The sequence below is a fragment of the Microtus oregoni genome, unplaced genomic scaffold (assembly GCF_018167655.1).
Source record: "Microtus oregoni isolate MIOR12 unplaced genomic scaffold, Mior012 000056F_ref0000123, whole genome shotgun sequence".
Lineage (NCBI taxonomy): Eukaryota > Metazoa > Chordata > Mammalia > Rodentia > Cricetidae > Microtus > Microtus oregoni.
This window is the reverse complement of record NW_024543832.1, coordinates 5,357,074-5,382,243: the sequence shown is the minus strand read 5'-3', so window position 1 is coordinate 5,382,243 and position 25,170 is coordinate 5,357,074. Positions and strand designations below refer to the sequence as shown.

Sequence of the window (25,170 nt, the reverse complement as noted above, 5' to 3'; positions counted from 1 at the left end):
CCGGCTTTATATGCAGGACCCCCGTGTGTATTGGGTTGTTTGTAAAATACATAATCGAGGAAACTACAAGTGTACTTTACAGCTCTCCAGAAAATCAGCCTTCACGTCTGAGTAATTGCTGAAACTCCAAAGGGTTCTGGTGAAAGCTCCACCCCAGCCCCTGGTATCCATATGCCCAGAGTGGAATCTGCCTCTCCTGTCCCTCTCTCCCCAAACCCTGCCTCACCTCAGGCACATTGCCAAACACAGCTCCTCCCCCTAAAGATGCTCAAGACAACGCCCACAGGGCATTTAAACTGCAGCGCCCCCCGCCCCCAACAGACCTGTGGTTTTTCAGTCTCTCCCCATCTCTGTGGGGCTGAAAAATCATCCAGGGCGTTTTACCCATTAAACCGGGCTTTTTCTAATTCAGTTTAATTTGGTTGGTTTGATTTGGGTTGTTGCATCGCAGAGAGGCTTATCTGGGTGCAGGAACTTTTCACCAAAAGTAGAGACCACTGTATTTTGCATCCAAATGGCCAAGGGCAATGTTGTTTGTTTAGACTTGCACTGGACTGGGGACTCTTTGCCATTTCTAAGACTATCTGGAGAGGCAGGCAACTGTCTTGTTTGTTGTTGTTTTGTGGCTTTTTATTTCAGGAAACAGAGTATGCTAAGAAAGAAAAATAGCTCCAGTGAGGTGCACAGTTGACAGACTGGGTTTCCTTGCTTCTCATACCTACATGTTAATGTCCTATCCGACTCCTGCAAGATAAATTCAGATCTTTGGTGGCCGTTTCATGATGTGAAGGTCTGATTTATGCATGATTCCATTGATTCTTAATATTTTAGTGAGAAACAATTTGCCAGCTTCTGAGTTGGCCTATAATACTGTCTATACAATTCTGTATACAGACTTTATGTGGCTTAGTTCTGTGAGGGAAGGCTGTATGTAGAATTGTTGGGTCAATTGGTGACTATGGTTATTGCTTGGAGAAACCACAAAACCATTTCCACTAACACAGAAGGTTGTTATCTCTACATCTTTACCAACACTGCAATTACCCACATTCTTTATTCTGGGCATTTTGATGGGATGAAACTGCCCTGTCACTTGGGTTTGCATGCTCCCAATGATACTATGCATCTTCTCATGGTCTTAGGACAAATGATTGTTGAGAATGGGTTAAATCCTTGAGAATTTAGAACATCATCTCAAATAGCCCTACCCTTGAAAAAAAAAAAAGAGCTCCCCTTGTAGGGAACTACAGGTATGGCCCTATCAACAGGAATCAGGTTTTGCCAACAGCCCTTCTGTGGAAAGGTTGAATTGGATCACCATTTAGAGATGGCTCCAGCGGTTAAGGGTGTTGGCTTTGCACCGCAAGCACTAGAGTTCAGACCCCAGCACCTAACAAAGAAATGCCTGTAATCCCAGGATTTTCAAGGAGATGAGAGCCCAGCTCAGGGAAAGACCCTATCTTGAAGGGATAGGCAGAGTGACAGGAGAGGACACACAATGAACATGACTGCACACATGCATTCTGTGTGCACATGTATTATGACACAGACATACATACATGTGAGTAAAATATTAACATAAAAGAAACAGTTGTTTGGGTTCTCTCTAAAGTCAACTGGGCACAAATGTTACGAACTGAACCTTCCTCCTCAAAATTCAGTGTTTTAGTATTAAAGTGAGAGTTGAGGTTTGGTTCATATACATCATGGACTGTTTTGTCTTCCAGAAAGATCGAGATGTGCATGAGACAAGCACATCTCCCCCTAGGGCGCAGACACACATCTGGAAAGCCTGTTCTGTGTCTCGGTGTTGGTGACTGGTAAACTCCCAGCCACAGCAGCCATGCGACCATGTTACTGATGATGTTTGAAGCGAGCACTGTATTTATTTGGTGGGTTTTTTTTTTCTTTTAAACACCGCTTGGCCCATTTCTATCTAGCAAAACCTCTTTTTTAGATAAGATCTTGCTGTGTAGCCTCAAACTCATGTTCTTGTCTCTGCCTCCCTAGTCCTGGGATTACAGGCATGCACCACTATGGCTGACACATCTGGAAAGGCCGCCACATTATTCAGGAGGCTAAGTGATGCCCTTTTTCTTACTTTGCTGCTATCCTTTGCACTTCAACCGACATGAAATTCTTACCCCAGTCTATAAACAGACCACTTACATCGTCTGGCAAGCACAAACCACTTTCCATCCTACTGGCATTTCCCAGTCGCACTCAAACATCCAAACCCCTGCCGACTTGGTTTCCTGCACTCCGAATTCTTGGAAGGGTAAATTGAACTGCAGGTCTTGTAAGTCCTTTCATCTTCCTGTCCGTACTAACAGAAAAGAGCAAACCCTTGTTTACAGAGAACCACGTTTCGTTTGGATGTGTTCGTTCTTTGGTTTTTCATTTTTTTGTTGCTGTTAACTTGCCTGCCACAGGTAATGATGGTGACTTTAACTTTCCTATGTGCACTTCAGCTTGGAACACTGAATTCAATCACATTGAAGTTTCTATTGTTCTTTATAAGTAAACAGGAAATCATAGATATGTATGGAGCCAGCTGAGGATGGTGGTGGTGGTGGGGAGATAATTCCCTTTGCTCCTTCCCCCAGTCACTGGGTTCACATTTGTCTCGGGCACTATGAAAGGTTAGATAATTTGAGAACACTGGCTGGCACAAAATGAAAGTATAAATGCTGACTCAAATATCAGAAATGCCCATGGAGTTCACAGCTGAGAATCCCTGTCATGTTTGTTATCGATGCCATTCATGACTGTGGATGCTAGTCAATGAACCACCATTACTCAGAGACACACAACCCAGCAGTGTGGGAATCACTACTTCATTACCTTGAGTCCCTAGGAAGATTTTCCATTTCCAAGGTGTTTTGTACAGGATGATCACCCCATATTACTGAATGAATGAAACTCCACGCAATAGTAAAGAGATGGTTCAGTAGCAGACAGATCTTGCAGAAAACGATTTACCAGGTGTAGGCCAAAAATAGCGCTATTGGATGATAATCTTAAAAAATAGCATCCCCTTATACATTTGAATGCTTGTGTAGATGGACTTCAGGGTACAAGAGACTGGGAAAATTAAAAGAGGTGTTAATAATGTCCGAGAGCTGGGAGAATTGGGTGAGAGGAATGCGAAATAAAGTAGCTAGAATTTTCTAAGCACTTGACTGTTGCTGGACACACTCGGGTCCATAAACTCTTTAGTTACATTTTGAAGATTATTTTCTACTTCTGCTCACTTTAGTTTTGTGGAAACCCACCTTCTGTATGGAGTGCCTGCCCTTCCTCAAACCCCAGGGAAATGGATGGGCCAACACAGGTTATATCGCTGTGACCTTTCGTCTACCAGACAGCTGTGTCCGTAGCACCAGCTCAGTCCATGGATCTGAGTAGCATCATAGACTTTGCCCTAAGTTTCCCAAGGTCTTAGAGAGGAAGCAGTAATTTGACTCTCAGTATAATATGACCTATAAAATGGAAGTCACCCCGACCTTGTGTTTGTAAAGTTCCTATGTATCACGTGATTTGTGCTACACCATGCAGAGTATGTTGTTTTTCACTGCTATGACAAATAGCATAAGGCAGGAAGTGAGACTTAGAGTTTGGGATGCTTATGCCCGTGGTGAACTTATTCCACTGGAAGGAAGGTGTGCCAGAGGAAAGTCTTCCCGTCACAGCAAGCAGAAAGGAGGGGAGCTAGGGACACAATCACATTCTTAAACACCTGCAGTGACCTCCTTCCTCCAATTAAGCCACACATCCTAGAGTTTTCAGAAATGTCTAAAATGGTACCACCAGCTGAGGACCAAGCCTTTAATACATGAGCATGGGGGAGCATTTTATATCACAATACTGGGGAAGAATATACTAGCACTACTAAAGTGAGTTCTGAATCAAGTTTATATTCAAGACATCTGCTTGCACAAATGAATGACCAGACATCTGGAATTCTTCTCTGGGAAATAGGGATGTTTGAGAATCAGGAAGTTTGAAGCACTGACTAATAGGCAGTGATGGTTGAGCCATGTTTACTTATTCATGTGTGTGTCACACTGCCCTGAGCTCATTGCAAATCGGGGTGTTTTGTATTTCCTGGAACTGTGCTCAGTGGTCAGCCTAATATCAACATAAGCATAGTGCTGACCATGGGCATTTTGGAATCTGGTACCACCAAGCATCACGGTGGGACTTTTTGCTAAGGTTCTGTGTTCAGGAAGTGAAGATAACACCTTCCTAACTTTGGGTTAACTGGTGTTTCTTTATGGTTCAAGATTGAAGATGAACTCATGCTGGCACCAGGATTTGTGGCCCCACCCTACCTAGATTATTCTGGTTATCAACAGTACATAGAGGACAAGTTGCCTCCAGAAAGCCCAGCACTGTATGGGCTTCACCCTAATGCTGAGATAGAGTTCCTGACAGTGACCTCCAACACACTCTTCAGAACTCTCCTGGAGATGCAACCCAGGCATGCAGTGAGCAGTGAGGACCTGGGGCAGTCTCCAGAAGACAAGGTAAGGGCGGTCTTGTTCTAGTTCTTAAAGTGGAGTGTGCTAGCTAGTCTTAGGTGTTAGTCTCTGGTAAGCTTACCTATACAAGCAGATAACTACCACCAAGACCGAGGTGTAGGACTTTTCAACTGCCCAGGATACTCATACTCCTTCCTGCTCCCCAAAGGTAATCAATATCCCGACCTCCATCTTTCCATATTGACAAGTTTTGAACTTCAAATACACGGACTTCTATGATACTTACTGCCAGGCTCCTTTGACGTCACAGTAAATCTGTGAAATTCCCTGTTTGTTCAGTGGTCACTGGCTCCTTCTTGTTGTATTCGATATCATAGGAATATACAATGTTTACTCCATCGTGGGGGCTGTCTTAGTGCCTTTGGTTTGGTGTCTGTTATGGCAATCACAGCTGTGACCATCCTCACATAATCCTGTCAAAGGTTGACTCCCAGAGCGCTCAGAAACGGAACTGTGGGATCACAGATGGGGACAGTGTTTGGCCACTCAGATCCAGGTACTCTTCCTCCTTCAGGGTCTGCTAGGGATAACTGGTTTTTGGGGGTTTTAACTTCGCATTCCTTGGCTGAGTTGCAGGCCTCTTTTCACATGCAGATGAACACTGGACTTACATATGTGAAGTAATTTTTACTTGCTCCACTTTCATCTTTTTTAAAAAAAATATTTTTATTCTGTTTCTTTCACATCGCCTTGACCCATTCACTTCCCCATCCCTTTGCATCTGCTCCCAAAATAAAAAGAAAAATTGAGAGGGAGGGAAAAAATTAAAAATCTCATCATGGATGCTGCAGTGTGACACAGTAAGTCATGCAGCAAATCCCTTTGTCCATGTAGCCTTACTTGTAAGTGTTCATTGTAAATTCACTGGTCTGGTTCAAGGCCTCTGGTTTCTACCACCCTAGGACTCTTCCTGGGAATGCTGCTGTTGCTCTCTATTGTAGAGATCCTGCAGCTTTGGGGCTGTGGGTCAGGTCCCTTCATATGCTCCAGCAGATCACAGATGGGGTGGACGTTGGGGCAGGCCAAGCGGCAACCCTGGTTCTAAGCCCGGGCAGCTGCAGGGTTGGTCTTCCCCCCACCCGCGTTTCCCTGTCCTCACAACCAGGGTGCGCTCTCCTGCACTGCCCCAGCTAAGTCACCTCTAGTGGCTATGAGTGAGGGGTGGGGCCAGGTCTCCTGCTTCCCTGCCCTCAGGGTCAGCTCTCACACCTATCCCCAGAGGAGGTGCAGGGACAGTCCCTGATCTTAGGACCCCAAGCAGCTTTCACTGCCCACTGGGCAACTCCCCTGTTCACTTCAGAGTCACCCTCACCTCCAACCACCAGGCAGCTCTGCTGTGCTGCCTAGGAGGGGGCAGAGCCCTTTCCTGAGTGCTGCTGCTGGTAAGGGGAAGGATCAGCTCTCTTGCCTGTCACAGGCGGTAAGGGGGGGGGGGCAGGAGCAGTCATCTCTCACCCTCCCATACTGCCACATGGCAGACAAGTAGTGGGGGCATGTCTCCAACACTTAAAACTTGGAGGTGTGGGCTGGCTCAGCACACCTCCACCAACAGGGTAGCTTCGTCAGATGTATGAATTACAGACATCTCCAAATCTGTGGCTGTCCTTCACTGTGGGGGAGGGGTATATGAGCAGACCAGGCCATACTTCGGGGTCTGTAGAAGCCAGAAAATCCCAGTGGTTCTCTTGTCTCTGCCTCCCACAGTTCTGGGGTTGTAAGCACAATGCCCAGCTTTTTATGCCCTATCTCTGTGTAGCAAGCATTCTTTTCTGCTAGGCCACAACTCCAGCTCCTACTGTACTTGAATAGTTCATCCCCAAACAAATTTGTCCTCATTCTTTTCAAAACTGTTAATCAAGGCTTGACTGCCAAGGATCCAGGTTGTTCAAAAACATTTGTTAACACCGACTCGAATTATAGTGAAATCCCAGAAAATGTCCCCGTTATTTCTTGAAATCAGGACATTCATTGACCACTCATCGTTTGAAATGAACTGTGTCGCTGTATCCTATGTATAAACACTGTTTCTGGGAAGAATGCTGCGTCTTTAGCGGATGAACACACCTCCCTGTGGGAAGAAGCACAGCCTTCACAGACACAGGGGTGGATGATAGACCCCAGCCAGGCTTTTCTATTTCCATGGAGAAAGCCAGTCATGAAACCAGAATGCAGTACATGTGGGGCGGGCTGCCGTGGCACCAGCCAGGCCGCCACTGAAGCCAAGGCCTGGTACTGGGTACTGGACACTGTGGAAAATACTTTTCCATGCACTGTTTAATCAAGAGCTTGGAGGGACATTAGGACCAATTTTGGAGATTAGCTGAGGTGAAGTGTCAAGATCCAACAGGCAGAGAGGGCCAGGGAAGGAAACAAAGCCTGGTAAATTCTAAGCTGTCTTGCCAGCTAGCTTCCCCACTGGCCATACTGCCTGCTCTTTCCATAACTCATTGAAGATTTAAGAGAATTCCTTCAGCAATCCCAAAGCATGATGTCAAGACCAGCTAGCATCACCGGAGAAAAAGGAAAGTGGGAAAGACACTTGAGACTAAAGGTTTTTTAGTTTCTATTTTCAGCAGTTAGAAGTGTGTCACTACGGATGGGCTCTGAGGGGGCAAGTGCAAGGACTCAAGTTAGGCCCAGCATCACTCCCCCTTCGTGCTGCACATGGAGGCAGGGTCTCACCACATAACTCAGGCAGGCCTTGAACTCATGATCCTTCTGTCTCAAGCTCCAGAGGACTAGAATTCTAGGAATGCTTCCCAGTCACCTGCTTCCAGGTACTTACTGGTTTCCCGAGCTCAGTGGAGCTCCTTTGATAGACATCTGACTACTGTGTGCCTACTCCTATCATCTATCAGTAAATCCTTTCACTTCCTCAGGAGAACAAATAGATTCAAGCCTTGATTTTCTTTCCTCTCTCTTTTTGGTTGATCTAAGTGGCTCAGGATTTTAGGATTTACTGCCAGGAAGCTGTAACACCAGCTCGTGTTCACAGGGCCCTGGAATCTGTGTCACTTTGCAAATGAGTTCCACGTTTGATTGTCTCTCATCTCTGCACACAAATGCCACGTATGTATCTGATGCTCTCGAGGCTACCAGTGAACAAGCTGACCGTGCTGGAATCTAAGAGGGAGGTGATAGTACTGACGCAGAAGCTCTGGGAAGCTAGAAACTGACCAGAAGCTGTAGGCACCTTTAGAAGCTGCATGGTCTACTCTGAGACTTCAAAAAGTATAATAGTCACTGTCTTAGGGTTGCTATTGCTGCCAAGAGACACCATGACCACACCAACTCTTAGAAAGGAAAACATTCAATTGGGGCTGGCTTACAGTGTCAGAGGTTCAGTCCATCACCATCACAGCTGAAAGCACGATGCAGGCAGAAAGAACCCAGAGCTTTAGTCTGGAAGGCAGGCAGCAGGAAGTGTGACACTGGGCCTGGCTTGAGCCCTTGGGAGCCTCAAAGCCCACCCCCAGTGACACACTTCCTCCAACAAGGCCATACTCCCTAATAATGCCACACCCCATGAGCCTGTGGGGCCATTTTCATTCAAACCACCAGTCACCATGAGCAAAAATGAAATAGTCTTTGCATGTGTGTTACAATGATTTCAGGTTAAGAACATCTTGGATGACATTTTGGAGAGACTTCCAGAAGAGTTCAACATGGCAGAGATAACACAAAATAACCCAGATCGAAGCCCATATGCTCTCGTTTGCTTTCAAGAGTGTGAGAGAATGAATGTTCTCATCCAGGAAATCCGTGTTTCGCTTCAACGGTTAGACCTTAGTTTGAAGGTAAGCTTACAAGTGGGACAAGGTGGGGGGCTTCGTCACACTGGAGGACACTCATGGTGGCCTTTCCTCTCTACAAGGGAGAGCTGACGTTATCTCCTGATGTGGAAGCCCAGCTGTCTGCCCTGAGTTATGACCGGGTTCCAGATACTTGGAACAAACTGGCTTATCCATCTACTTACGGTCTCGCCCAGTGGTAAGTGGCCATCTCTACTGCCACTGTCAACTACAGACATGCGCACAGGGTCGGCATTCCCCACTACTCCATTGTGGACCTTTGCTCCACTGCTAGCACCAAGGAAACTCTAATTTCACTTGAGGTTCTCCGGTTCTCTCACTTGTTAGGTCAGAAGCTACCTGAGTGTGCCTGTTGGCTTCTATTCCGTTATTTTCTAAACCAGTAACTTCCAATGCAGTCAGAGGACTGTACAGCATGCAAGGCAGTGCAGAGGAACTAGGCCGTCGTCGCTGGCACCGCTGGGGGGGGGGGGGGTCACAGCCAGGGCGGAGACTGGCGCTGCTGAGGGCTGATGCTTTATCCCCAAATGCTCTATGTCTTGGTAGACCGTTCAGAAAGCATCACAGGACTCTTATCTATTCCTTTTTCGGAGTGAAGTTCTTTGGTTCTGACTCAGGAAAAAAGTACAGGACAATCTGGAAGGTATCATCAGAATTCTAAATGGCAGCATGGTGGGATCCTGCCCGTCCCGGCTCCTTTTCCTGTTGTGATAGAACACCTAGGCTGACCAAAGCAGGGTGAGAGGAGAGAGCTGGTTTGGTGTGGCTCACGGTTCCATTCGAAGGAAGCCTCTGTGACAGGAGCTTGAGATGGTTACTAACAAGCAAGTCAAGGGGCAGAGCAAGGAGTGCCTGGGCTCAGTTCACACTCGCCTTCTTACAGTCCAGGCTCCCAGCTCAGGGAACAAGGCCACCCACATTTACAGTAGGCTTTCCCTATCAGCTATCCCTACTAAAGATAATACCCTAACAGGCATTCCCAGAGGCTGAACTCACAGGTGTGCCTGTGGGCTCATCTCCTGGGTGACCCTAGATCCTGGGACAATTAACACTATTACTCTAGGCACCCACAAGCCTAGCACTGCGGGGGTCCTGCTCTGGTTTGCTTTCTGCTGCTGTGATTAAACTTGGGGAAGAAAATGTTCACGTCAGCTCAGGGTTCCCATCACTGCCCAGGCGGAAACCAAGAGGTAGGAGCTGAGCAGAGACCAAGGAGGAACACTGCTTACCAGTTGATTCTTTTCCTCAGCCATCCAGCCAGTCTGTGCCGGGCGAGTCTTCATCTGAGTAACCCTCTCCCCAGATGACTCTAGGTTGTACCAAGTTGATAAACACAGATGTGAGCGAGGGGAAGGACACTTACTGCCCAGGAGACAGTGTGCCTCAGCAGAGTTTTAACACTATAAATATGTAAGGGCTGCCTCTGCGTACTGAGATGGAGGGTTTGCAGAGTTGTGTTTTAGGGTTAAAGACAACTTGCAGCTTTTTGTCACCAGCTTACTTTGTGCTTGCTAGCTTCTGTAGGTTTTTACTAGCTTGTTCCTAACCCTTTCTAACTCTGTCGGTTGAGTAGTTTTCTTCATGGTGCACTTAGCCCCACACCACTTCTGTTTAGAGAGGACCCTTTACATGGTGACACACACTAAGCTCTCAAACACAACCTAAAAACAACTTTCTGGTGACCTCAACCCACCTCAGACTGTGGGCCTCCTAGATTGATCTGCTGCTTTCTTGATCATTGTTTATCAAAACTGCTTTTCTGCCCATCTTGTTCGGTATTTCCCCCCACATAAGCTAAGAGGGTATCAGATCCTCCTTGGAACTGGAATTAAGACAAGGCTATGAATGTTGTGTGGATGATAGGAACCGAACTTGGGTCCTCTGACAGAGCAGCCAGCGCTTTTAACTGCTGAGCCATCTCTCCAGGGTCCTCCTATCATTCTATTTAATCTTAACATTGATTTTCACTGTTTCCACCCTAACACTTCCAAAGCTCTCTCCACTAGGGTGTGTGTGTGTGTGTGTGTGTGTGTGTGTGCGCGCACGCGTGCGTGTTCATGTTCCTACTCTTCCCTGGCAACTCTGGAATTGACAGTAATGGACACACACACACACACACACCGCTGCATTTCTACTGCATCCTACAGGATGTAGTATTGGCCAACTCTGTTCCCATGGCTTTTGTACCTTCATTATGTATCTCTAGAAGGATCTGATAGCTGGGCAAAGAGCCAGTGTTCATGTTGCCCAGTGTTTCCTACTCCTAATGGTGACAGGAACGAGCTGTATAAACTCTCAACAGGAAGAAACCAGGCATGTGCAGGGCATCACCTGTGAATTATCTAAGCAGGCTTCCCCTATTTACCCCGTGTGCTCCACGGCCTCTCATCTTCCTGGAAGAAATCTACTTCACTAGAAAACAAGTTCATTTCTTCCTGCCCTCCACTGACCAGGTTTAATGACCTCCTACTGCGGTGCCGAGAACTCGATACCTGGACACAAGACCTCACCCTCCCAGCTGTTGTGTGGCTGTCTGGCTTCTTCAACCCTCAGTCCTTCCTAACAGGTATGGTTGGAGGCATCACAGAGCAGGAGTAGCAACTAGAGAAAGTTCGAGTTAGGAAGGAGAGCCCTGGGCACAGCTGCAGTGGCCTGTCACTTCCCCACTGCCCCGGGCAGTCACCCTGAAGGCACAGAAGCAACAAGGGAGCAGGTGGCAGCTGCTGCCCGGGCACACTCTAGTCTGTGACCTCGGAGGCAAACGGGCCCTGCAAGCCTGCTTGCCCAGCCTCGCTCTAATCTGCAGGAGCCCATGAGGCATGGCTGGCTGGCTCTAGGAACCTAGAAACAGGTTTTCTACCTTCTTTTTCTTCCCACAGCAATCATGCAGACCATGGCTCGGAAAAATGAGTGGCCACTGGACAGAATGTGCTTAACAATTGACGTTACCAAAAAAACAAAGGAAGATTATGGCCACCCGCCCAGAGAAGGCGCGTACCTGCACGGGCTCCACCTGGAAGGTGAGTCCACTGAGCGAGCCTGTGGAGGGGTCCCTCTCCTTCAGCATCTACTCAGATAACCCTGTGTTGGTAATTACTTCCTCCTCTTTCCTTCAGACAACTTAAATATCGGAGAGAGTGTAAGCCAAGCTCTGTGGCACTCCAGAAACTTATATCCTGCATGTAATTCACAGTATTTTGCTTTTCACTACCATCAATTCAAAAATCAACCCTCTGCTTTTAAGCTTTTATTGTGTGCAGAGGTCAAAGGACATCTTTCAGGAGTTGGCAGGGTCTCTAGTGTTGTCTCCTCCACACTGGGCACTCCAGGAGAATTAGCCTGCAAGACTGATTTTTCTTATCCATCTCCCGTAGGAATGCTGGCATTACAGATGTGGATTTCCACACCTGGCTTTCTCTATGGGTTTTGGGATCAAACTCAGGTGGCCAACGCCTTACCTTTTACCCACAGAGCCATGTCACTGAGATGTTACCAAGCCCTTGATGCTGTGTGTCTATCTGTGCATTTATGCTGCAGGAGCACACACACAGGGAAGCCAAAGACACAGTACAGATATTTCAAGGGTAGGCAGTGAGTGACCTGGACTTTCAAATTAGTTTAGCGCAGTGGTAAAGAAGGTTACAAAGTTGTGTTTCTCATACTTTCTAGTTTACTATAAAGGGTTTGGATTTGTACAAAATTTGATCTTATAAAATCGCTAACCCATTAAACATCTCGGCTATATAATGACGTTACCGATAGGTGACAAGGTGATAAAAGTAGGTTTATTGCATCAAACAATTAGAGCACTGGTACCAACATACCACAGTTACACAGCTGCTGTTTCTGCTACAGGTGCCAGATGGGACACGCAGTCAGGAGTCCTCGCTGATGCCCGCCTTAAGGAGTTAACATCCACAATGCCCGTTATCTTTGCCAAAGCCATAACCGTGGACAGACAGGAAACTAAGCACACCTATGAGTGCCCCGTTTACAAAACCAAAGCCAGAGGCCTCACCTACGTCTGGACGTTCAGGCTAAGGAGCAGAGAAAAGCTGGCCAAGTGGGTGCTGGCAGGCGTGGCCCTGCTGCTGGAAGCACAGACGGCCTTGGCACTGTGACCAACGTCTCCCCGCTTTAGCCAGAACATAGCGACATGTCTTAGTCACAGGGGTGTGCATTCTGATACAGCTTTGTTCTTTGAGGAGGAAGATAGTAGTATTACACACACGCGTGCACAGACACACACAAAAAACACTAAACATCTATCTGGGATATATACTTGTTGATTTTAGCTTCCTCCACCACACCCATACAAAACACCATGGCTTATCTCTTATGGTTCCCTAAGTCTCAAAAACAAGGCAGTAAGGGTTCTATAAAAAACAAAATCCCTAAAAAACGTAAAAACATAGAAGCAGCAGGCTCCAGGCAGGTCCTGAAGGAAGAGGCAAGCATCCTGAGGCCTCCAGTGTCTATACCTTGGTCCGTTTTTTGTTGTCTTTTAATAAAAAGGACAGTTACTCACAGTGTGTGGTAAATTGCACTTGATTATTTAGAGGAACATTCTTCAATGTAAATTTCTAAGGACCCAGAATTCAGTATCTACAGCAGGATGAACTATTAGGTTTGAGCTACGGTCACTGCAGTGGCAACAGCCTTCATAAGAGGAGTAGCCGGGGTGACTTGGAGAGCTGAACATCAAAGGCCAGAGCATCTTCTTTGTAACTTACCTGAGCCTTAGCTCTGCCCCATTTAAATTGTGCTTTTAAATCTTCAGCAGATATTTCTAGTACAGGTCTGTGCAGATATGTATACAGATTTCTCTGCTCTACTATTTTCCTGAGAAATCTTTTTAAGCATATAAACATTTTTAAAAACATAGTATTAGAAACAGTAAACTGTAGGGAACAAGCTTCTGTGGGTTCAGCTGGAAGGCCAGGCACAAACGGCACACATCTCCAGCGGGACTCTGTGCAGTCCAGCGTTCCTTCTCCTCTCATTTGCCTCCTACAGCTGCTTCTGTAAGCTGAGTGAAAGAAGGAGAAGCGTGCGTAAGGAGCTGGCCGGGAGCAAGCAGGAAGCAGCATCCCAGCTCCAGTGGTTCCTGCACGTGCGCACCCTGAGCACAGAATGCCAAGCGTTCAGCTGGCCTCCTCACTTCCCCGCACACACCATCCTCATGACGCCCTGCCCTTCAGGCTGTAGAGACTGTGTTATTCCACAGAGAGTTCTCACGCCATTAGTTTTGTACGAGTGGAAATGGTCTGAACCACTGTGGACTTGAGTACTTTATATCAACAGAGGAATTCTCTAGATCTGAGCCTCTCCTGCACAAAGGGATAGAACTCAAGGTGATTTCTACATATTAGTGGAGAGGAAAACCAGGGCCTCCGGGGTCCCCACACACTTTCCCGTTACTGGAGACTTACCTCTCCAGGTACTCCTTGACATTATTATAGCCGTAAAACTTGGCTAGATGAATGAGAATTCCAGTGGCACAGCGGCCATCTCGTTTCCGGCAGTAACTGCAATTGCAGATCCCACGGCAGGGAGGACACGTCCACTCCTAGGAGGCAGAAGAGAGATTGTTCCTTTTCTCCACATTCCGCCCAGGAGACCCGAGTCAAGCCTCTCCTCCAGCCACTAATACATGGTATCTTTCAGTCAGAATGTAGGAGAGGCTGCACAGGGACCCAGCAAGAATGACCTCCCCACGTCAGAGAAACAAGGAGACATTTGTTCTAAACACGACCATATACCACTGACAGGGAGCTATTAAAAAAACTAAGTTGGCTTCTATGTTCGGGTCCTATGTGATTCACAGGTCACACACCGGCTGTGATTTCTAGTACAGGTTTGGCACAAGATCAAGGTGAGAATTCTAGCTCTCCTGATGTGTATGTCACCTTGATGTTAAATCACTTAATCAAAACAGTACATCTAGAAACTGGGGACAGCATGTATACCCATGATGCGGCAGAAGAGGTCATAAAGTGAGGTGGCAGAACAGACCTCAGAGTGGCAATGCCCAGGTTCAAAGCAGCACTTAGAAGCCCTGACAGTGTAGAAATGACAGAACAAACACCCAACTCAAAAGGTAAAATGGGGCTGCAGAGAAGAGCTCAGTTGGTGGGGAGGACGGAGTGCAATCTCCAGAACCTATACGCTAATGTCGGGTATGGCAGCGTACACTGGGCAGGCAGAGGTGAGAGGATCTTTGGCTGGGCAGCCTGACCGCTGAGCCCGAAGCTAGTGAGACACTCTGCGGATGATGTTCTCGATAACGACAACCGAGGTTGCCCTCTGGCCTCTGCAACCCAGTGCACACTCATGCAGGTGTGCCTCATTTCTCTGTTACACAATGTACTAGAGATAAATGATGGTAGCAGGTATGAGACAAGGAGACATTCAGCACAGTTCTGGGTAGCAGGATGCACTAAACTGTGACTTGCCCCCTGGACAGGCCAAGACAAATGAGTGAAATCACTGTGCTAAAGGGAAGGAACCTACTGAAGTAAACCCTGGCTTGGCCAACAGAAAGCTCTGCAGGACCTGTCCACCCAAGCTGTCAATCATCTCATCTTGTTCTCTTTCCAGGGGGGAGCAGGGTACTTCAACTGCCTCACAGTCTTAAGCTGCAGCGGGGAGAGTGGAGTGAGGAGCACTGTGGGGGCCCCAGGCTTGCTTCTCTTCATCAACACATTTATAACACACACACACACACACACACACACACACACACACACACACTGCTCCTACCGGGTCCAGCAACGCTGTCCGCACATCCTCTCCGTAGCGATTCCGCAGGCACGGCCCACAGAACTGTCCCCGCACACCGCCACAGCCCTGGTTCCGACACACTGTCTTGGTATCGATGGTCTTCTGCCGGCACTGATGGCAGGTGTTACCCTACGGGAAAGCAACAGAGGTGGATGTGGGATTCACGGTGACACTCATTCAGATATTGTCACCCATGCCCAGCATCTTGCAGGACTGTTACTAGAGACAAACGATGGTGACCTCCACTTTCCGTGCTTCAGTTCTAGGGTAGATGAGGCTAAGCAGGGAGTACAGAAGGAATGGAACCATCAGGAAGAGAAGAGAGACCCCCCCCCCCAACACCCAGGAGGAGCCAGGTGACCTAAGCAGCAGAGAGCCCCAGGTAGCATGAACTTGGCTCTAATCTACTGCTGTAGACCTAGAAACCATCGGTGCAAAGGCTTGCTTTGAAAGGCGGGAGTTCCATTAACATTCTACTACTTTAAATAGTGTTGAACAAACAAAAATGATGCAGAATAAGTAAAACCTCCCTGCAGGTCATCTGGAAAGAGTAACCTGGTTCATACCAACCAGAAATTCTACTTTTTTCTATGGGCACATTGCCTCCTACAGACATTCAATAGTTAACATATAAAACATATACACATGTGTTTCTAAGCCAGGACGCATACCCCAGGGAACCCTCTCCCTTGGGCAGGACCACTATGCTAGGTAGCCTGCCTTTGCCCTCACAGCTTAGAGCAAGCCTTCAAGAAGATGGCAGATAAGCAGAAGGCCTGCTGCTGTTGTTTATAAATGTGTGGGCTTCCAGGAGACTCAGTCCTGCGCTCTCTGAAGGTGATATTTACCAGAACTTTATCATAGACTTTATCCCGCACAGTTATGGCAACATTTCCCAAATCTTCTTCAGTGATGTCCTTCACGGCACGAAAAGAAGACACGCGGTGACGTCGTCTATGTTGATGGCATTTTACCTGCAAGGAAAACCCAGGATAACATAGCACACACATCAAAGTACTGAAAACCAGAACAAAGATCTTAAACGTGCTTAGAGATCGAAGGCTGACCATGTCTCCTTTGTCTGTGTGGTCATTTGGTGGGCTGTGGCCCCAATCCAAGTTCCCTTGGAGGGCACTTGAACTTTAAAGAAACAGGAAAATGAGCCCATGACCAAGGGAACAGCCAAGCCCACATATAGGGCAGCTCCTCAGTTTCCCTGTCTTTCCCAACAGCATTCAAAAGGGCCAGTCCCAGCCGGGTGGTGGTGGCAGACACCTTTAATCCAGGAGGATTAAACTCCTTGAAACTCAGGAGGCAGAAGCAGGCAGATCTTTGTGAACTCAAGACCAGCCTGGTCTACAAGAGCTAGTTCCAGGACAGGCTCCAAAGCTACAGAGAAACCCGGTCTTGAAAAAACAAAAAAAACCAACAACAATAAAAAAAGGGGAGGCAAAGGTCATTCCTCAAACAAACAAGCAAGGAGGAGCTGTTGCACCTTCCATAGTGCGAAACCAAGGCTGGCAGTCAAAGCCAGCTGGGCCAGTGCTCTCCCCGAGCCACCCGCTCCTCCGCTCATGTTACTCAAGGACTCTCAGTACGATCTGCAGCCCAGGGTCTCCTCAACACACACTCTCAGATGAACACGGTGGAATTCAGGGTCTTAGCTGCTGCAGGCCTGCTGACTCAAGACAACACAACCGCTCGCGCTTAAGGGACATCTGCTTATCAGACAGTAAATACCCCACTGACTGTCCTCCTTCTGAAGCTGGAAAGCTCTTCGGAAAGCTTGGCGCCCGAGAAGGTGAAGTTTTCCAGGGCAAACTTCTCTGGGGGCCGTGCGCTGCGGGCTGGGTTCATGCGCCGTATGACCTGTCCCTCTGAGAAGGCCCGCCGTGCTGTTCTCCTCTTCTGAAACCAAGGACACAGACAGATGTATCTGAGTCCCCCTTAAACAGAAAGCTACCAGTTCCTAGAGAGCAGAACTGGTCTGAGAAGTCAGAGTTCCACTTACAGAAGCTGAGGATGGGGTTCGCACAGGGAAGAAATCTGGCACCGAGTTCAGTTCTGCCAACAACTGAGCGAGCTAAGGTTAGAAAGAAAGGGAGTGTGATGTCAGTCAAGGAGACAGGTCTGAAATCAACACCTCTCACGCATCATCTCAGTAACTGTAAGATTTCACCTCCTGAGTAAGAAGAGAACGCCATAGCTCACCTGAGCCAACACCAAGTGGAAGCTCAGATGTCAGCATGTCCAGAGAAGGGGTCAGCTTCTTTGTCAGAGCTCCCAATTCAACCAAACACTTGCTGGGCCTTGAGTGGTAGCACTTGCTATAAGCCTCGCACTCAGGGCGCAGACACAGGATCAGGAAGTCTGTGACTAGTCTAGGCTCCTTACAGAGACCAGCTACAATCCCCAGACACCTACTGCCAAGCAGCCGACACTAATATGCTACCTGGGACTTTAATCAGGATTTTCAGTTTTAGATTCACAGAAACATGACACCACTAAGAATTATCATACATGTTCTTACTGAAATGATACAGATGGGTAGGGTGCTAAAAGTTCATTTAGCCAAGCAAATTTGTCTCTAAAAAACATAAACAAAATCCCCCAAAGGGACTATGTTCTCTTATTAGGCACAGGCCTATTACACTGTGCTTTTTAAAAAGATAGCCTTTCCAACGACAGCCAGGCAGTGGAGGCGCACACCTTTAACCCCAGCACTCGGGGGGCAGAAGCAGTTGATCTCAGGAAGTTTGAAGTCAGCCTGGTCTACAAAGCAAGTTCCAGGACAGCCAGGCCTGTTAAGCAGAAAAGGCCTGTCTCAAAAAAACAAAACAAACAAACAAACAAAAAACTCAATAAATAAATGATAAAAATAAATAGTCATCAAAAAGCTGAGTTGTGGTGCACACCTTTAATCCCAGCAATCAGAAGGCAGAGGCAGGCAGATCTCTGTGAGTTTGAAGTCAGCCTGGTCTATATAGTGAGTTCCAGGATAGCCAGAGCTACACAGAGAAACTCTGTCTCAAAAAAACAAACAAACAAAAAATCAAAGTGAGAAAAAAAGCTACAACTGGAAGAATTCTTTGAAATCCTGTTTGTGTAAAATTAGGAGGAAAAGAATGGCATTCAATGCTGCTACATAGACGAATCCCAAATACATGTAGGTTAAGCTAACCAAGGCGAAGGTGAATTAGAACACCTCAGGGCCGCTAACTGCCAGCCTTTCTCCACCCGTCAGAAGTAAGTAGCTGCCCACGGCAGTTCTCCCTGGGCTTAGTAACAGCCAAGCTCCTCTTCACTTCTTCCCAGTACCTCTGCCAATTTAGTACTCAAGCCTGCTCAACCCTGGGGGGCAGCATCCTTGGAGTGGCCATAAGTATTCCTTGAGTCTTTCCATTCCCAAAGCAAAGCTCATTATTCACACCAAAGCACCCACAGTATACCTGCCCTCCCGAGAGCACCTGGGGGGCAGCTGCCTATGGTGCAGTGCCCTGCGAGCGCTTACCATGGCCTTGTTCTCTTTGATATTCATGGCCCTTTTCAGCAGAGCATCCGAATTCTGGCTCTCAGTCCTGGAGTCATTGTCAGACTCAGAGGCAGAGTCTTCCCGTTCCTTGGCCTGTCTGCAACTTTTCTCTCTTCTGAGATCAGTCTTGCTGTCCACTAAGTGTGAGCTACTTTTATTGGGTGTTTTGGCCAGTTTTTTGGTGGGGAATTGAAAAGCTACTCGAAGACCAAAACTGCTTCTTGTGGACCTGCCTCTCCGAGGTACAGCCTCCTCTTCCTCCTCCTCACTCTCCACAGTGGTTTTGCCATTGTCACTCAGCTCTGACTGTACAAGCTAAGGGACAAAGAGAAATGAATGACAAAGAAGACTGAAGACAGTTGTCGCCACCCACCAAACTATTCTAGGCAGGAATACAGGTCAGTGGGAGAAAATTAATCAACACATGTATGGGGCCCTGGGTTCAATCCCCAGCACTAAAAACACACAAAAAAATTACTCTGATATTGCAGCAAAAAGTGTTTCCTTCCACTAACACCCTCTGAACAATCCAGCTGAACACACATGAAGTTTGCTAATGAAAACATCAGAGCACAGGCAATTTACTGTGGAACCGCGTGCCTGCATAACCCCTGACACACTGTGTCATTAGGGAACCGCGTGCCTGCATACCCTCTGACACACTGTGCCATTAGGGAACCAGGCCAGAAGTAGGGATCCTCTGCAACCAAGGAACAAGCTGGAACATATGAAGTCCAGCAGAATGAGGCACAGCTAAGGAAAATGGTGTGTGTCAAAGAAGCATTATCAACAGAGAAAGACAGGGGTGAAGACAGGCCCGTCCAAACAGCAAGAAAGGCATGCGACCTCAGTGGACTCAGGATAGAAACAGGTGAGAGGAAAAGTCAATCCTGGGGCAGCCTGAAAACCAGATACGAGGGTGGACCGGGGGACGTCCTCCTCAGGGCATGATGGGCCCTCCCTTCCCTGTACCACGCCACAGTGGGCTGCAGTGAAAGCAGACAACTCCACAGGCTGTGGCAGACAATTCCTCAGCACAAAGTCTCCCCACAAACCAGAAAGTCTGGGGAGTCACGCCTTCAGTCCATGACCTGGCCTGGTCTTAGAGGACCAATCACTTTAAACAGAAGGCAGTAATGAAGTAATGTCACCAGGTGACAGTGTGGGGCCTCTGAGAACTGAAGACTCTGAGAAATGATAGAGATAGGTTTAAATATTCAATCCAAAGTTTCTTTGAAATCTTTCTTGAATGGCTCCCCAAAATGATCCCCAATCTGAGTTGGCCCGTAGGAGAAATAAGAGATGAAGAAACATGCCTAAAGTCAGCACTGGGGCTGTGCTTGCCTTGCACCGGGCAGCACCACGGACGGCAAGGGTACACAGCTAGCGTGTGTGCAGTGGGAGGCCAGGCAAGGCAGCAATGCTCCCGGCTGGATGGTGGGAACCCATTCTCCCCCTTGCTCTCTTTGGCTTCTGGGCCTTGGTGAGCAGTTTGGCTCCACGTGTTCCCGGCTCACTTGGCAGACACAACGCCACAGAGCTAACTGGTGATGCATTGAAACCTTCCAACCGTGAGCCACACAGTAAACCTTTTCTCTCTAAGTTAATCCTTGGGTATTTGAGTGACAGAAAGCCAATAGCACTTTTCCTCAATGCATTCCCTACTCAAGTTTGTGAGTGGGCCTACACTGAGTTCCACTAGCAGTGATGTATACAGGGTGTGATATAAGTAGAGTCTACAGAGGGAGCTTGGGGAGCAATTTACTTTCCCTCCTTAGAAGCCTTGACTAACCAGGTATCACTGAGCTCAAAAACAGTAGTTAAAGAAGTCACTTAGAGGGGAAACCATCACGTTTTGAGAGAGTTTAAGTGTCTTGCTGGTGAAAATCTGAAGCATCTGTGAAAATCGAGGGCAGAGAAGGGTGTCTGAGCTAGTACACTTACCATGCAGGAGGTGGCCAACGGCCAAGACTTACAATCCTAAAATTTGCCCGAGGAAAGGACAGGGATAGAGAAAGACACCATTAGCATTGATTGTCTTTCTACAGGTTGTGTGTTAAAGGTTGTGTAAGAGCTGGTAACATCCAATAGGCATAAACTAACCTCACCTTACCAGCAAAGAAGGAAGTGGTATATTTATTTTCAGATAAATATTCCATTATTCAGTTAGCATTAAACACTAATGCTTTAAAAAATTTCTACCTAATTTCTACAAATCAGTTAAAATATAAATTCTAAAAATTAAAAAGAAAGGCTTACTGCTGTGTGATTCTTGGGACGGGAACCTAAGATTCAAAGGACACATCAATGAAAACAAGGGCTAACTCCTCATAAAAGTATAGTTAGTACACTAACTTTACCCGTGTTTCACAAACACATGGCAATCATATGAAGGGAGACTAGATCAAAGCATGCAGGGGTTCTGATGGAACAAGTCCTTCTGTGTATCCGTTGCTTTATTGGTTGATGAATCAAGCTTCTTTGGCCTACGGCAGGGCAGAATAAACCCAGGCAGGAAATCCAGACAGACGAGACACCATGTAGCTGCTGAAGGAGAGAGATGCCAGAAAACCTTACCGGTAGGCCACAGCCTCGTGGTGATATACAGATTAACAGAAATGGGTTAATTAAAGATATAAGAGTTAGCCAGGAATATGCCTAAGGTATTGGTCAAACAGTGTTGTAATTAATGCAGTTTCTGTGTTATTATTTCAGGTCTTGGGGTCAAGAAAGGAATGAGCACCTACAAATGGTGTGCCTACGAGAGGCAACTACATCCACACAAAAACAGAGCTTGAGAAGGAATTCTAGACACAAAACAATGAAGTTAAGCTCAGCTTCTTGGTAGCTGCATTTTTTCAGATTGACTCTTATTTGCTGGTGGCTTTTTAAGAGACGTCTTCCTGACTTAGTGTTAGCAGAAAAAAAAAAAACATGGCTTCTTTAAGATGCCACTTCCTGGTTCGTGCTGGTAGAAGGAGCTCTGGCTCCTTCAGGAGGTCGTGCACTTAAATGGGGCCTGTGAGCAGCTTGCTACAAACTGCTTGATGGTGTGACTCAGACCTGCTGAGTCCCTGGTGGTGAGCATGGCTCCTACCTGGCAGTTCTGGAGCTGGGGGCAAACACACCTCCTCCTATTGAAAGACTGAGAGAGGCGGAGCCAGCATCCAGGGCTGCTGCGACCACACTGCTCACCATTTTACAGTGCTCCTTGCCAGAAGAGGATTTCAGATACACTATAAAGACAGATTCAGACAAAAATAAACCTCTGAATGGGACACAGTGTGTTTTAAAAAATGTTCATAGGCTTGGGAGAGAGAAGAAAGAGTACAGTTAATAAAAAATAGTTTTAAAAACTAAAGCAATGTCTTTATTTTTTTTCTTTCTGTTTTTTTTTTATTTATTAAAGATTTCTGCCTCCTCCCCTCCACCGTCTCCCATATCCCTCCCCGTCACCCAATCAAGTCCCCCTCTCTCATCAGCCCGAAGAGCAGTCCGAAGAGCAGTCCGAAGAGCAGTCCGGGTTCCCTGCCTTGTGGGAAGTCCAAGGACCTCCCACCTCCTTCCGGGTCTAGTAAGGTGAGCATCCAAACTGCCTAGGCTCCCACAAAGCCAGGACTAGCAGTAGGATCAAAACCCAGTGTCATTGATCTTGACTTCTCAGTAGATTGGAACACCGGACTGAAATCCCAAGGTCCAAATCAGGAGCAGAAGGAGAGAGAGCACAAGCAAGGAACTCAGGACCGCGAGGGGTGCACCCACATACTGAGACATTGGGGATGTTCTATCGGGAACGCAACAAGGCCAGCTGGACTGGGTCTGAAAAAGCATGGGATAAAACCGGACTCGCTGAACATAGCGGACAATAAAGCAATGTCTTTAAAGAGACAGTAAGAGTAATATAAGAGTACAGAGAGACATGGATAAGGAGTAAAGAAAAATAAGCCACGTAAAAATGGAATATACACAGAGAGTCTGGATTATGTATATAACTGTTTTCTTAAAAATTTTTCGACTGCAGAGAGACATTTGATTCTGGGGGCTGCTAAGCTAAACCAACATATATTTTAAAGGTATCTTGACCTCAAAATTTGAGTCTAAAGAAATGTTACTTTAGAAAAGAGGTTCTGCTTTTGTTTCCACAGATGGGTTCCCTCCAGGCTAATGTGATTTGATGGAACAAGAACCCCCAAAAAAGTCTCCATAAACCCCTAAAAGTACTTCACCCAACAAACAACAGAAAATAGTTTGGAAAAAAACTATGCCCAAAATTTCCAAAATAATTGTCTATAAATGTTTGTTTTCATTTAAAAGGGGTTGATTATAAGTGATTAATGGTCACAGTCAATTTTTAAATAACAAATAAATAAGGAAGATTATGATATAGAGATGAATATTTTGCACTGGTATGGATCTTGGTCTATTGATACAAATTTATGGTCAATTTTGTTATATGTACTTCTGTTCTTGTTTAAGATATTATGCTTAGTTCATTTAAAAATGTAATGTATAATTAAAATTGCAGATTAATAGTCATTTATAATAGTCAAACTTGTAGTCATGATAGTTAGGTTTTATACATGTGCACAGATATATTTCAGTGATATAGATAATCTTCCACACTTCAAAGACCTACAGAATATGGCATTTAAAAGGTTTAAAAAACAGACTTTTCTCAGCAGGCATGTCTGCTCCTGGCAGTACCAATTACTTCAGAGAAGTTGATGGGCATTGAAGAAACTCGTTACAGAATTTGCCTTCAATGTGACAAGGCTAGCCATTTGGGCAAGAAACTGCCCTTGCCTGGACTGCTTGATGGTATGCTGTATGAACTGTACATACAGGACACACAGAGAAATGACTGCTGAACTTGCCTAAAGAAGATGAGACAGTCCTTCAGGGTTCCTGCTTCATAAAAGAGTATGCCAGGCATTTACAGAAAAAAAAAGTGACTGAGAAACTGCCAATATAGGCAAAATTGTCTTTCAAATTTCCTTCTTAATGGAAAAGTCTGTTGGATTCTATGGGCCTGTAGACTGAAGATGGATGCCCCAATATTACAAGAGACCTCTGGGTGACTGTCCAGGCAGCTAGAGGTCTCTGTCAATTCCAGAGTTTTGGAAGTTGCTTACAATATACTTCCTGTTTACTTAGGTAATATTATATCCTCTGGGGCCTTTGAATATTTGAAGATGGAGAGTTATAATTTTCTTTAGTTATGATAAAGGATAAATTAGATATAAAGCTTTAGACTGATAAAGATAGATGATAGAGTATTTTCCTTATTTTGCCAAATGTAAATGGACTTAATATTGTCACTATAATTCTTGCTCAATAACTGTTTTGTATATGTTAAAGTTAAAACCTTCCTTTTCAATTAGACAGAAAAGGGGAAATTATGTGGGATGTCATGTATATGTGTTGCTTTATTGGTTGATGAATAAAGCTAATTTGGCCTATGGTAGGGCAGAATAAAGTCAGGCAGGGAATCAGAAGACAGATAAAGGAAGAGAGTAGGCAGAGTCAGAGAGACGCCACGTAGTTTCCAAAAGAGAAATAATCCAGAAAACCTTACTGGTAGATCACAGCCTTGTAGCAATACATAGATTAATAGAAATGCATTAAAATAAGATGTAAGAGAGCCAGGAATATGCCTAAGCTATTGGTCAAACAGTGCTGCAATTAATATAGTTTCTGGGTGATTATTATGGGTCTGGGCAGCTGGGAAACAAACAAGCAGTCTCTGCCTAAAGGGTTGGTTCTTCAACCTTTTTTTTTAATTTTACAAACCTAAAACCATTCCAATAAAATATTAAATATGGTCTAACACAGTGGTTCAGGCCTGGAATCCCAGTACCTGAGATGTTTATGCAGAAGAAATGCTATGCGTTTAAGGCCAACCTAGACTGTGGTGTGAGATCGTGTTTCAAAAACACTACCACCAACATCAATAGCAAAGTGGTGATTTAAAATGACCTATGACCGAAATACTGGTGTGTGAAAACTAACTGGCCTCAATAAAAAGAATAAAAGAAAGAGACCTCCAGGAAGCCTTTCCATAATGCAGAAGCAGGAGACTCCCCAGGACCCTGACAGACCCGAGCCATCCTTACAGTTAGCAGAATCCACACCAGGAGGCGTGGCCTCTCCCACTTTGCTCCATTACCCTGTTTTTGCCAAATTAGCTTCTAGCTTAAGAATATAACATCACACACTATAAGAGATATCCTGAGTGAACATGCTACACAGACTTAATAGATAAAATAAGCTGAAGATGAATTCTAGATAAACTGGGTAAGACCATGAAGGCCACCAAGGGGTAGAGGGAAGATTTTCTCCGGAGAAGAGTGTACCGTGAACCAGGCAGGACCAGTTCTACAGCAGTGATTTTTAATTTGTTTGGTTTCTACTACGAAAAATAGAATAAAATAAAAAATACAATTTTTTCATTTGTAAGGTAACATGTCAGGGTAAAAGGAAAACTCAAAGCAGGACTAGA

General features: G+C 46.1%; 2 protein-coding genes across 6 annotated transcripts in view; one reads left to right on the top strand and one right to left on the bottom strand.

Moving 5' to 3' along the window:
- Dnah11 (dynein axonemal heavy chain 11) overlaps window positions 1-12,477 on the top strand; it is a 326,474-nt gene extending 313,997 nt beyond the window's left edge. The window contains exons 78-83 of the mRNA XM_041639057.1: window positions 4,287-4,529; window positions 8,159-8,341; window positions 8,419-8,534; window positions 10,810-10,922; window positions 11,236-11,376; window positions 12,212-12,477. Coding sequence (XP_041494991.1) covers window positions 4,287-4,529; window positions 8,159-8,341; window positions 8,419-8,534; window positions 10,810-10,922; window positions 11,236-11,376; window positions 12,212-12,477 — 1,062 coding nt within the window. The remainder of the gene's footprint in view (window positions 1-4,286; window positions 4,530-8,158; window positions 8,342-8,418; window positions 8,535-10,809; window positions 10,923-11,235; window positions 11,377-12,211) is intronic.
- The window catches only part of Cdca7l (cell division cycle associated 7 like), a 44,000-nt gene continuing 30,854 nt past the window's right edge, over window positions 12,025-25,170 (bottom strand). For 3 of the 5 annotated variants that reach the window (XM_041639058.1, XM_041639059.1, XM_041639062.1), the window contains exons 4-10: window positions 18,651-18,986; window positions 17,151-17,222; window positions 16,880-17,047; window positions 15,988-16,113; window positions 15,119-15,268; window positions 13,789-13,925; window positions 12,026-13,385 (exon numbers count right to left, since the gene is read on the bottom strand). In XM_041639058.1, coding sequence (XP_041494992.1) covers window positions 13,367-13,385; window positions 13,789-13,925; window positions 15,119-15,268; window positions 15,988-16,113; window positions 16,880-17,047; window positions 17,151-17,222; window positions 18,651-18,986 — 1,008 coding nt within the window. In that variant the 3' untranslated portion in view covers window positions 12,026-13,366. Of the gene's footprint in view, window positions 13,386-13,788; window positions 13,926-15,118; window positions 15,269-15,987; window positions 16,114-16,879; window positions 17,048-17,150; window positions 17,223-18,650; window positions 18,987-25,170 lie in introns of all 5 variants that reach the window. The other 2 variants (XM_041639061.1, XM_041639060.1) reach the window with 2 other exon arrangements.